The sequence below is a fragment of the Uloborus diversus genome, chromosome 5 (assembly GCF_026930045.1).
Source record: "Uloborus diversus isolate 005 chromosome 5, Udiv.v.3.1, whole genome shotgun sequence".
NCBI classification, from domain to species: domain Eukaryota; kingdom Metazoa; phylum Arthropoda; class Arachnida; order Araneae; family Uloboridae; genus Uloborus; species Uloborus diversus.
The window spans coordinates 153,674,880-153,688,951 of NC_072735.1; the positions used below are offsets into that span (position 1 = coordinate 153,674,880).

General features: G+C 34.9%; 1 protein-coding gene across 1 annotated transcript in view; it reads left to right on the forward strand.

The window, feature by feature from the left end:
* LOC129223418 (coiled-coil domain-containing protein AGAP005037-like) overlaps positions 1-14,072 on the forward strand; it is a 60,549-nt gene that overhangs the window by 17,558 nt on the left and 28,919 nt on the right. Inside the window, 1 exon segment of the mRNA XM_054858016.1 lies at positions 1,295-1,628. Within this exon segment, the coding sequence (XP_054713991.1) occupies positions 1,295-1,628 (334 nt within the window).

Genomic DNA, 14,072 nt, shown 5'->3' on the forward strand with positions numbered 1-14,072 from the left:
GATGATGATTAATAAAGTAATGAAAACGAAATGCGGATGATTTACTAACACGTTATTTCACAGAATCACGTGTAAGTAAATCAAAAAACTCGAAAATATGTACTAAAAATTGTCCCTAGGTTGCAGCCTAGTGAATGTCTGAAGCACCTTCTTAGACTCATAAGACTTTTTGTTCTTTCTGTCTACTGCAACATCTCACGCGACTTCGTAGACAGCTTTCAAATCAATAACGTTATTTACCGTCAAAAGAAATTTAGTGGACGTACTAGAGATGTGCTACTTCTCCCGCTCGATAAACGTTATGACAGAGTGACGTCTTGTTTCTTTTGGATATATAGTGAAGTCCTTATTATGCACCAACCAAAGGGATTAGCAGAAAAAGGCGCATACGTGAAAAAGTCTATTCTGAAGCCTAAAGGCCAACATAAGTAAAGTATGAGAGAAAGTATAAGAATATTTCCAAACAAAATAGGTTGATATTTATAACGGTTTGGCAATTACTGTTATTCTCTTAAAATAAAAACAAAATTTGTAAAATAACAAACATTTTATTTCCTATCAAAATAGTCGTAATATTTTACCGATGAATTTCAAAAAAAAAAAAAAAAAAAATTTCAAGTCCGTTCAAATAAGAAAAGGGAGTTTCAGTGGTATAATTAAATTGCAATTAGTCTTGAATAGTATCTATAGCTTCTAAGGCTTACACAGGATTTAGAAGAACTTTTGCGTCATGTTCTTCTTTATCATCATTTACATCTTCATTACCATCAGGCATTTGATTAGCCGATATTTTCAACATCTCTTAATTCTCTTGAAGTCGCTGATGAGTTCTCTTGAAATTTCTTAGTAAAATTCTAGCGCTGCAGTGCTTGACGTGAAATTCAAAGCCGTTATATCTTCTCAATACTACAAAAGTTGCACACATAAGAACGAAAATGGAAAAAGAATTATGTTTAAATCTGAAATCGTTTTTCGTTCTTTTTTAAGTAAACTTTCTTTATCAGTGTAGGCTGTAGGTAAACAACCAGCATTTTTGTGCCCGAAACACATCAAGTCAGCCTTTCCTTCGGATTAAAAATACTTTCCATTTCGATATAACGATACTTCTCCCTGTGGGGTAAACGGTAATGATTTCTTAACCTTTTACTTTGTGTGTACGTGTGTACATTATATACTCGTGCATATTAAATAAAGTATTATGTATCTGAACTTCTCAAAGGCAATTTTTTTTTGTAGCTCCAGAGAGATCTGTACTCTTTCTGGTCGTTAAACTATCTTTTACTTCTCTTTCTAGTTCCCGTTGGTTCTACGATACCAATGTCACCAGAGAGAAGGCACGAACCCCTCGGTTCGTATCGCACTCCCCCGGACCGTCCATACTCTGTGGCTGGGCAAGCAACATATCACATCTCGCCAGAACGACGATACGACCCACCTTACCATTCCTCTCCAGAACGACGCTCACAACAGGAGTCGGGCTACCTGTCATCACCTGAAAGGCGCGTGGACCACCAGCGATCATTCTCTGGCTACTCCACAAGCTCTTCATATGAGGAATCTTTGTACGGTGGAAGCATTTACGGGACGCGATCGGGTAGTGTTACTCCTGTCATCGATGAAGAGGCTAGGTACGAACCAACTTTGGAATATTATTTCAGTTGTTTCTTGCTGTTTCAGACAGTGCTTGAGTGCACTTTTATTTTGACCAATGTAAGAAAAGCATTTGCAAGAATTACTATAAATACTGCTATGATATACTAGTTGGGATATCCAGTCGAATCTATTCATCTTAAAAATCCCTCTATGTCGAAAGTTTTCAATTTCTGTCATTTGTATCATAAATTCGGTATTTTTTCCATGCTTACCTCGAATAAGTTTACAGGCCTGGATTTTTGATTCTGACTCAAAAAATAGGGAAAACTCTCCTGACGTGCGGTATTTGTCATGTTTTTCTTGGTTTTGCAAATTTTCGCGTTAAATTTCTTGAGTTTTGTTTCAATCTGAATAAAGGTATACGTTCATTATGCTTAAACAAAAGTTGAAGATAATTTGCAGGTAGCGGCGTATAATTCGCGGATGTTGTTTTTTAAATATTCAAGCGAAAAATTTCGGATTTCAGAATTCCGAAATTGGGGTCTCATCGTAGAGAGGAGATACTAATCTCAACTCTATGAGTCTCATACTGTATTTGGCTCCAAATTTGTAACAGTGTCCTCCGTTATGCTATAGTGCCTAGAAAGAGTAGTGTGTTGACCGCCGCTGTTTTCCCCGCGATTCTTGAGGACGAAATTAAGGAATTCCGCTAGAGGGCAGTGCGGTTAGGGAGCACGTTACTTTTGACGGGAGTTCACATTAGTTGATGCGGGATTTATAGTTATTATTCGGTTATGCGTTAATGTTGTCTTTCCGCATTTCGTAAAATAATTATGAAAGAGTTCTAAAATATTTTAATGGACACATCAAAGTCGAATATTAAGAGAAAAAAGCTACATCTTGTTTTATACCAGTGTGCAAAAGTGGTTACAGATCAGGCAGAAAAAACGTTTCGCTTTTCGAAGTTACCGAAGATGAGGAGAAACTTAAGCAGTGGCGTACCTAGCACGGGTGACACCCGGGCCGCCAATTTGTGGTGTCACGCCTACCTCCCCCTCGACAAAAAAAAAAAAAGTTTTAGTATTCTTTGTAAGCATAAAATTCATACAATTTTCAGTCCAAGTATTGACAGTATGAATCCGGAGTATAGTATTCACTCCATAATGTGCGGTGAAAGATGGGGGGGGGGTTGCCGGGGGGTTTACTCCTGAAAATTTTGAAATTTGTAGCCTTAAAAATGCATTTTAGCTTCATATTTTTCAGAAACTTGCAATTCCACTTTGGGTGTCACCCCCAGACGGGTGAGACTCGGACCGGACCTCCCCCCTAGTGACGCCACTGACTCTGATTTGGGACTCTAGAATGGGACTCTGATTTTCTCTAAAAATTTCGATGGTGCTGTCTGCGCCATAACCCCCTTCCTCCCCCACCTCGGCACCCCCTGCACAGCTAAGGATAAATTGCTCGAATCGCTGGTTTATCGAGATGACCGATTGCTTTTATTACAGATTTTAAAATGTAGATTTAGTTCTGGGTGTCCTCCCCCCCCCCCCCACCCAAGAACGACAGTGCACTCTCCCCCCTTCCTCAAATTTTACGAAGCTCCACCGCACCCAAAAAAAGTTCCTCAATGACACTTTAGTATTTTTTAAACACCTCTAAAATTTTTGATGGTTTAATCTGCACCCTGACCACGCCCCCCCCCCCCCTTGTCATCCTTGTTTTAGCTTTACTTGAATTATTAAAATTATTTACTGGGAAATTTGCTTTTCGAGATAGCCGATAGGTTTTGAAAAATGCAGATGGTTTAGTTATGGATGCCCCCCCCCCCCCCAGGAGCGAACGCACTACCCATCCACATCCTCAAATTTTACGAAGCACCCCACCCCTCAGAAATGCTATCCCCCAAAATGAGACTTTTATCTTTTTATAGCACCCTTTGTAAAAATTTGAATGGCATAAACAGAGCCTTACCCCCTCCCCTCGTCCCGCTTTAGTAAAATAATTAGAATTAAATTGCTAAAATATTTACTTACCGTTACGACAGACTGATTTTCTACAAAGCAGAAACAAATGTGCTGATATTTAATCTATGGACGTTTCCTAAGAGTGATGACGCAAAGTAAACCCCGCTCCCCCCTTCATGTTACTCGGCATCCCCCCCCCAGTAGTTCCCCAATTATGAGACTAAAATCATTTTGAAACACCTTCTATAAAAATTTCAATAGTGTAGTCTCCTCCATAAACCATCCCCCTCTCCGCCCCGCCCGGGATCGCCACCCTTTCTTAAGCTATAATTATATTAGGAAAAAATACTGAAACATTTTAATAACAAAATGACCACAGACTGTTCTATGCAAAAACTTCAGTTAGGAAAGCTCATCCTAAGGGCGATAGCATCTCCTCTCACTATTTTAGAGCCCCCCCTCCTCCCCCCGAAAATGTTCCCCCTTAAATTAGAGACTGAAATTCTTTTTAAATGCCTTCTTTTGAAATTTTCGCTAGTGTAGTCTCCATCATGAGCCCTCCCCCCACTTCCTCTTCCCCCGACGGCACCCCTGCTTTAACTAATATTATTTGAATAAATTACTGGAATATTTATTTACCGAGTAGAATGCAGTAACTTTAACAAGAGGTACCCACCCCCAAAAGTCATGAAATTTTGATTAGCTGAAACAATTCAAAGCAGGTTTAATAATTAAATAAGAGACACGCAGTCCTTCAAAAATTTCTTTTGACAAATTTTATTATCCAGTTTCCTTTTTTCTTTCCAGGAAGATGAAAGGTCACGCTAGTTGCTGATGAAATATCTGACGAAATAAAGTAAAATACGAAACCATTATTGCTAACAAACTAGTGTTAAAATTTCAATAAATTATTTTTAAAAAAATTGCTTTAAAAGCTTACAGTTTACTATAATCATTAAAGAGGAGTCATGTAATGTTTGTGTAGATTCGAAAAATAAATAAACACCCCTGCCAGACATAGAACTTGTTCTAGAATCTATATTTTACGATGAAATAAGTTTGATTCGAAAAACGGGGCTTTTAAGCAGCGAAATTAACATGTAATCGCTGATTTAAAACGAGTCTGATTGAGAACCATAACGTGCTCCGTGATTTCTTTCAACCAATGGTCTTTAGGCGTAGATACTTTTTGTTTTGCTCCATCTATGCAAGATAAGGCGCGAATTTTGACGATTGGCACGCTAATGGCTCATACTTCAAAGAATACGTTTTACGTTGCAAAGAATCACATCGAAATAATTTAAGATTTTCTAGAAGCAAATCCAGAATTCATAAAAATAAATTCACCGAAAATTTTACAAAACAGTACACAAAGGAAAAATGAGCCGAGGGCTAAAGGTAAGTCATATTTTATGCATACGAGTATTTCAATATTACAGTGTCTAAAACAAAAATCGAAAAGGGGAAAAAAGCCAATACATACATGAGAAAAAAAATTAACCGTACATTTTGTTGATTTATAATATAAAACCATCTGTAATAGTAAGAACGTCTTGTATGAAATATATTTTTCCCGAGAAACTATAATCAAAATAATGATAATAATAATAACTTTAGAAAAAATCATGATATCAAAAAAAAAAAAAAAAATCCTAACTGTCATAAATGCAGACGAAGAAATATTAATAGTCCGTAATCGGGGATTGTATATTATGTTGTTGTCGTGTCTCGTGTCGAATGCAAAAGGTTTAGCTGCATCCAAAAGTCTTGATGAAAAAATCTGCTAATTCAAATTGAATGTAAAAACACTAAAATGCAGGGAGGGGGGGCTAGGTTATGGCGCTGACTGCGCTATTGAATTTTTGTAGGGGATGGTGGTGGTGTTTTGAGGGGTATTTGTTTATTGAGGGGGGCTCTTGCTTTTTGTAAGGGGGGAGTCTTTGCGATATTTGGGGGGAGGGGCACCCCTGCAACATGTAAAAGGTTTGTTGGGCTAATTGAGCTTTTGGGGATGAGAGCAGTCATAACAGAGTATAATCTTCCATATTAGGATTGGTAATGTAAAAACCAACCTTCTCCCCCCGCCTCAGTTGTAACTTGTAATTATAGCAACAATCTCAGTATCAAAGACATATTCCAGTTTTTTTCTCTTTTTTCTTTAAAATTATAATTTAATAAGCATATGCTTTAATAAAAAGTTTTATTTCTTCATTATTCCTGGTTTCAAATTCCATTTTTTCTAGGTATTGTTTTTCAAGACCCAATCTTAAGATATCTTCAAAACAGTAACTTTTTTAGATTTCCTTTTCAAAACAAGCAACTTGTAACTATGATTACATAAATTTCATCTTTAGTCTTCAAGATTAAAAAGTCAAAACAGCAATCTTGGTTATAAGAGCAGTTTTAAAATGAATAAATACTCGGCTTCTGTAAATGTATATTGAAAAATATTCGTAAAGGGAGTAAGATTTTTTAATCATCGTTTCACTTCAGCTGATAAAGAACTTTATAACGTTCAAACCCAAAGGAAAGATTCTAAATTGAAGAAGAAATGAAAAAAAGGAGCAATCAGGGCGGAATGGAAAATCAAATTTTGGAAACAATTTCCCAGAAATTACCAGGCTTTGTACTTTTTTGTAATTAGTTAATCAATATCAAATTTCAATAAAAGAAAAAAAAAAATTTTCTTACAAAATTAAATTCAATTGAAATTGAATAATGACAGTAGGTAACAAATAAAGAATTTAGGGGGAAAAAAGGGGGAGGAGGATTTTACAGCAAAAGAAGACAGAAAAAAAAATTACATTCGTCAGTGGTGTACCTAGCATGGGTGACAGACGGGGCTGTCATTTGTGATGTCACCGCCCCCCCCCCCCCTTAAACGCAAAAAAAAGAGGGATTGTATATTCTGTGTAAACTTGAAATTCATACAATTTTCAGAAAACAAATAGTACTTTTGTGAAAACAACTAAATTTTAAGTGGGATAATGTACAAAAAGACAAATAAAAATTATGAACGCTTTTTTATATAATTTGCCCTAGACGCATTTGTGCAGGCCGTCAAGCGGTCAAAACCAATAAAGGGGAGTAGAAAATTCATAGCTCCTTATTTTTTTCAAATGCATTATTTCTTGAAAATGGAAGTCCCCGATCCCCGCCCCCCCCCCCTCCCAACGTATTTCCTAAGTGATGGATTTGGTTAAAAGAAAATGAAATCCATGGAAATAAACAACCTTAGCCGAGAATGCATTTTTATTCATAAAACTGACATCTTTTGCATTGAAAAAGGAGCTCTTAATGTCTCCCAAAACACGTGTCTGCAGTTTAATTCGGATATTTGTGTATTATAATGTTGTGAAAGTGGGTTTAAGTCTTTTAAGCATTGAAAACTTGTTGTAAAGCGAGAAATGTTGCATATATACCTATTTTATGTTTGCAGTTGTAACTCTCCCTCCCCCTCTCTACCCCCTGCACCATTTTTGGGGTTGGCCACATCCTAATTCGTTTTCTTCGTACCAATACCATATACCTTTTAGAAAAAACCAACTCCCGTAGTTTTTAATACGAAAATTCTTCACCGAAATCCACTTTGCCCCCCCCCCACCCCTTCTTCCCAGCAAAATGTTTTTGCAAAACTCCCGTTTTGGTGTCACAAAAATTGGACGGAAAACCACTTGCCCCTCAATGCAGTTATATGACCCCCCCCCCCTTTTCCCTGCAACCATTTTCAGGGTTGGGCAATATCCTAATTCGTTTTCCTCGTGCCATTACCTTTCAGAAAAACCAACTCCCGTAATTTTATCAAAAAAAATTCCACTAAAAAACCATTTGCACCCCCCCCCCCCCCCTCTGCACCCATGTTCGGTGTTCGCAACATTCAAATTAGTTTTTCTGAAATGTATTGGCAAGCGGAAAACTAACTCCCGTTTTTTGCGGCACGAAAAATGGAACGGAAAACCACTCCCCCTGTACAATTACGACCCCCCTTGCCCCCTGCACCATTTTCGGCGCCGGGCAAAATCCTAATTCCTTATTTGTTATCCTCCTGCCAATAAATACCTGTCAGAAAACTTACTCCCGCAATTTTATCACAAATTGAATAGAAAACCACTTGCCCCCCCCCCCCCCGGTTGCAGTTTTAACCCCCCCCCCCTTCCTGAACCATTTCCAAGATTGGCATCATCCAAATTCGTTTTCCTCGATCCAATACCTTTCAGAAAAACAAACTCCCATAATTGTATCACAAAAATCGCATAATCTCACCTACTTCGGGGCAGTCGAGATTTTCGCTCGCAAGTAAAGGCGCGAAAAGTCACTTTTTCCCCTTCTTTTGGAGCTTAGAATACGAACTTGCGACATTTAAACTGCGAGACTGGCGATTTTCCTTAAAGCGCCATCTAGTGAGACGATCAGAACTAATCTCGCAAGGTGAATTTCGAGCTTGGAATAAGCACCCTGCTGATCTCACTTTTTCTCCCGTCGATCGGCACAAGCAGGGCTGTGGAGTCGGAGTCGGAGTCGGAGTCGAAGAGTCGGAGTCGGACTGATTTTGGCGTAAAGGAGTTGGAGTCGGAGTCGGTAGAAAAATATGCCGACTCCGACTCCGACTCCGGTCCTACTTTTTTTTCTTTAATTTTCGCTGACTCTCCTGGCATTTTTTGAAAAACTGACTACCAGTTGATTCGATTACATGTATAAACAGCCTACTAATAAGAAAACAACTGTCATTAACAACCAGCTGGCTTGATTGTTCATCGAATTTTCTGTAATAGCCACCTACGCTGTTCCCTAGTTTGCTTGTTTTTCAACATTCTTGAAATAATAGCAACTGTGAGCACGGTTTTCTTACCTAACATTTTATATTTTTTTAATCACTTCAAAACAACAATAATAAATTTTTTTTTAAATCACTTTAAAACAACAATAATAACATTTTTTTTACTTCGGACCTCAGTTATAAAATTGTAAAAGGAATGTACCCCTTGAGCAAGTTGGAGCCCGTAGTTCGAGAGGTATCTTACGGTGTTCTGTAATTCAACTTAGTGTTGGCGTGCAAAGGCGCAAATCTAAAAGACATGATAAAATATATCTGTCTTTTCAATTTAAGGACATCATCTACAAGCTTGATTCTCAACAAAAGTATGAAATAGAACAAATATCTTGGTTACAACACTCAAATAATTGCAGTTAACTCTTAAAATCTTCATTTCAAGATTAATTCTAAAGCAGCCAGTAAAATTAAAATTAAAAATTGAGGGACTAATTATAGGAAAAAGAAAAGCTATTTGTACAAAGCTGTATATTGCCGCATTTTCTGTAAAATTTTCTCCAAGCGTACATGTACCCCATATTTTCCCTCAATACAAGTATAGTGCCTTATTTTCGTTGAAATTTTATAGATGAAATATAATTTCAAATTTATTGGGGATTTTTTTTTTTCAGAATTAATGTATGTGTATTGTTTTTATAAACTTTGAAATATACTTGAGGTGTCACCCACCAGATGGATCTCGGCCGGAGCGGGACCGCCCTCGCTCTAGAAAGGTTTTTTGACTTAGCAAAAAAAAGCGTTTTTGAAAATCACACGATTTGATCAAACATCTATTCGTTAAACATTAATGGGGAGCAAGTTAAACCTTTTCAATTTTTTTTTAACAATAGGATGATTATGTGATTTCAATTTTAAAATCGTAATTATTGGAACAATTTGATTTTCAAATTCAATTTCTGACGTTGTATGCTTCTTAATTTTACAAAAAAAAATACAGCGCTTAAATTTCATAAGAAACAAATTAATATTTCAATCTATGTATAGAGGTTTTCCTCCCTTCTCATGAGGGGGATAGGGGTTGAATTGAAAAATAAATAAATAAAAAAGGCCGGAGTCGGGAGTTGGAGTCGGAGTCGGGTGTTTTCGAAACCCCGGAGTCGGGGTCGGAGTCGGGCCATTTTCCTTCCGACTCCGCAGCCCTGGGCACAAGACACAATAGTTATGCTTACGTAAATTAATTACTCGTAATGGCAACGATAATATCGAAACTATTTTTTTTTTTTCCGGATGGCAACTACTGGGGTTGTTGTTGTTTACATTGCACTCGTGGGAACCTCGTGAAGTTTGTGGCTGTCTGAGTAGTATTCTTTTGCGTAAAAAGTGTTTATGTGTTACACTGAAAAGACTTCACTTCTGAGTTGGCATTTTTTTTATTGACTTATAAAAACTATTTTTTGTCTGCAATAATATTTTAATGTTTGCTGAAAATCTAACGATTGAGCGCAAGAATGAGACGATCTTATCATTATGTTCTGTTCGTAGTGATCGGTATTACATGATTTACAAGAAAAAAAAGAATAAAAGAAAATGGAATGGGTAAAATTTATTACGAATTGATTGATCCTGTTTAAAAGCTCTCTTTCACCTGAAGTAAGTTAACGGAACTTAACAGTTAAGTGCATACTAGAAATAACAAATAAATCAATAACCTTTGCTAAAAAGTAAAATAAAAAAATATAATTTAAAGTTGGCCTCATTAAATATAATGCTTATTTATTAGCTGAAGTAAAAGAGGTGAACTCTTATAATATCACTCAAAATGGTCATTCCATATCAAATCAACCAATAAAAAAATAAGTTTTGAAGGTCAATATTTTAGATGTTTTATGATTTTTTGCCTGTTTATTATACTTACCTTCAGGATGAAAAACTGAAGTTTCAAATTTTTTCAACAATTCTCTGCAAAGTAATGTGTTTTTTTTAAATTTTGGGGGAATCTTAAATTTTGCATTGATAAAAATTTTAAGAGGGGCTGTAATTAAAGTAACTATTTGAGTTAAAAGTCTACAATTTGGTGCTGCTTTGTTCCCTCCTTCATGAAATTTTAAAAAATATGTAACAAAGCCTAGTTCCTGAAAAAAAAAATAATTTTTTTTAATAAAAAGTTTATATATATTTTTTTATTTTGTAAAAATTCAAAATCAAAATTTTTAATTTTCTTGAAAAAAAATATATGTTACTTAGCCTTTGGTTAGCAACATTTATGCAAAATTTCAAGGTGGCAATTTTTTTGGTATCGTGCAGAAAAAAAAATAGTCCCTCTTTCAACAGTTTGCTTCAACTCTACAGGGGTCTGTCCAGGATTTTTCACAGGGTCCGTTTTTTTGTGAAAAATCAAATAATTTTGTGAAAAATGAATTAATTTTGTGAAATTGTGTGTTTATTTAAAGTTAATCATCCTTGTTAGCATCGAAAAAATCAAAACTCATATAATTTTCTCCCAAAATAACAAATTAAAACATCGCACCACGCACCGCAAAAACGCAAATATTGACAAGCTGGTAAAATGATAAGAATATTTTCTAATCAAGTCATTATAAAGGTTCAACGCCAGACGCTAAGTGGTGATAATTTTGAAGTTGGGTAACCCTAATCTGAAGAGATCATATTTTTTCCACCACCCTTACTATCTATCCCTTTGCAGTTCTAAGTTTCATTTCGCAGATATATATTATTATTGTTTATTAAATCATGAGCGGGGAGAAAAGTGCTTAACAATGCCTTTTCAGAAAAGTTTTACTACAACACCGCTGCTAATTAGGCAGTAGCAATTACTTATCACTTGCAGGAGCATCGCAAGAGTGCCGATTTTTTTTTTTTTTTTTTTTCAAAATTAGCCGGTTTAGTATATGCTGATCCCTCTATTTTGACTTCAAAAAAAGGCTCCAAAAATTATCGGTTGTATACACAGAAACTATGGTTTATACACTGAAATATGCGTTACTTTGCTTTTGCTCTTTCAATAAACAATTTGTGAAACGATCCGATCTTGTTTATCATAATTTTGTGAAGGGTCCGTTTTGTTTGATCGGGATTTTGTGAAAGGGTCCGTTTTGGTTGATCGGATTTTTTGTGAAGGGTCCGTTAACGGACCCAAATATCCTCTGGCCAGACCCCTGCTCTAGTGTGTAAAAAAAAAAACACCTGATCTGTTAAGGAGTAATTCATGTACACACCAGACTAGCTATATTGCATTAAAGAAACAAGTACTTAGCAATTACAAACATTTATAGCTACAAGTACAAGCAATTTTTCGGTGAAAAAATTTAATAATTTAAAACGTAATTAATCAAATTTTGAGATTTTTTATTTAAAAAAAGTGATTTACTGAAACTTTTTAAGCACTATTTTAGCAATAAATTTACTCTACTTTTATCCAATATACATATATATACTATAATTATACATACACAGAGTTATTTGGTTTAAACCAAAATGTTTTTTTTTTTTGTACAGCAGCCAAATTCCCCCCCCCCCCTTCCAGTTTTCATGAAATTTAACCTTATTAGAAAATATAAAATTCAATTCATGCAAAAGTTACCAACAAATCTTTAGTAATAAAAGAACAGATTAAAAAAATTGCAAAATTGTTTTTATTATTTTTTTTTAATATCCTGCAAGTTTTCTGTTTCCTCTTCCTCCCAGTATTTCCAATCAATGCATCAATGCAACTTTAGGTACTTAAATGCACAAGGCAGACAAACTAAGTTTTTAAAAATTAAATGGAGCAAAACCCAAGTAGTCCACTGTCATTATTCTCCCCCCCCCCCCCCCCCCATCTTTTACATTTCAAAATAGCCCAAAAAGCATATTTCAGTCAAAACTTCATCTTACTGCTTAATTTGCTTGGCTACTTAACATTTATAGAGATACATCATGCATCACGTATCGCTAATGTATAATATGAATTCAAACTCTAAGTAATTGTTAAATAATGAGAGAAAAAAATAACTACAGAAGTTCAAGAGTACTTTGAAGGCATATAATGGCTCTAAATCCAATACAGTCAGAACAAGGAAAAAAAAGATGCATCAAATTTTGAAAACATAAATATGTATGAAACTCTGCGCTTAAAAGTAAAATTTAATGCCTAATTTTCACTTTTCGAAGAACTTTTTTTGATCATTATTTGGATTTAAACAGTCAAAAAAAAAAAAGAAAGAAAGAAAAAACGTAAGAAAGAAATTTAAGGCTGGAAAAGACAAGATTTCATTCCTGGTCAGCTACAATTAATCAGGTCTTAATGCTGATAACTCTGAACTACGTAAAAGATAAATGAATAAACCTTACAAATTACAAAAATAATAATAATAATAAAGTTATCAACTCTGGGGTGTCTCACCCTTCAAATGAAACCCCATTCACAGAGAACGAATGACTTCATTAAACACCCCCTTAAATATCTTCATGGCACAGTATTTGCCATGCTATCCCCCCCCCCCCCCCCCGATAATCATCTGGTCAAGCTACTACGAAATGTTATGTAAATGAAGAGGTTAAATGAGGAAATATTTTTTTCCTTATATTATTACAAGACTGCCATCATGAAATTTTGCATAAATGTTGCCAAAATAAGACTAAATAAAATATTTTTTTTTTTCAAAAAAATTAAAATTTCAATTTTATGTTTTTTTTTAATTTTAAACTTGTTTTGAAAAAAAGGGAGGGGGGAAATAGTTGCTAGCAGTCTTACATAATATAGACGAACGCGCGAACGGCGTTCGCAGAAAATTTTTGGCTCTGCAGAAATTTTTTTCAAACTGCTACCGTTGATTTAAAATATATATATATATATATATATATATATATATATATATATATACATATATATGTATATATATATATATTTTTTATTTTTTTTAAAGGGAATTTTTAAGAAAATCCCAGAATTTATTTCTGTTAAAGCCTTTCTCCAAAAGCCTTTTAAAGCACATGTGTAAAAAAAATAATGGTTTTGGCAGTTTGGTTCAGTTGGTGAAAAATAAGCAAACTATATGTTATTGTAAAAAAAAAATTAAATGATGTAATGATTTAAAGCACTTTTTTTTTGTCTCTTTCATATTTGAATATAAATTTAATTTTTTATTCAAGGGTGAGTGAGGCAAAATAATTATTTGCAGAAAATTTTCCAGTTAGGATTTGTGTTCGCAGAAAGCTTTTCATTTTATCTAAGTCTGGTTGCTAGGTCATGTCATATGTTTTATAAAAAGCTCATTAAATACTGAACAAAACAGTACCAGTTTTAGCTCTTTAAGTCAAATAGATTTTTAATTACAGCCTTTTTAAGATTACTCAGTAATGTATAATTTGTGACTTCATCAAAACTTAACAAAATTATAAGTAAACAACAAATGATTTAAAAAATCCAAAACTTGGTATATTTTTCTTGTTCTGCTAATGATCCATTTGAGCCAAAAATCAGCAAAATCCAAAGTCATGATGTTTTGGCCATTGGTTGATTTGATGTGGAATTACTCAAAAATGTAATATTTTCTAAAGCAGGGTTTCCTAAACTTTTTTGATTTGCTTCACCCTCTAAAGAATTGGATTTTCTCCTCATGGCAACCTGTTCTATATCTGTTATATATAACATATATAGAGAGACCATGGGCATTATGATACCCCCTCGTTTGTCCCTGTGGCACCCTCTTTAGGAACCCCTGTTCTAAAGGTTTGTAAAG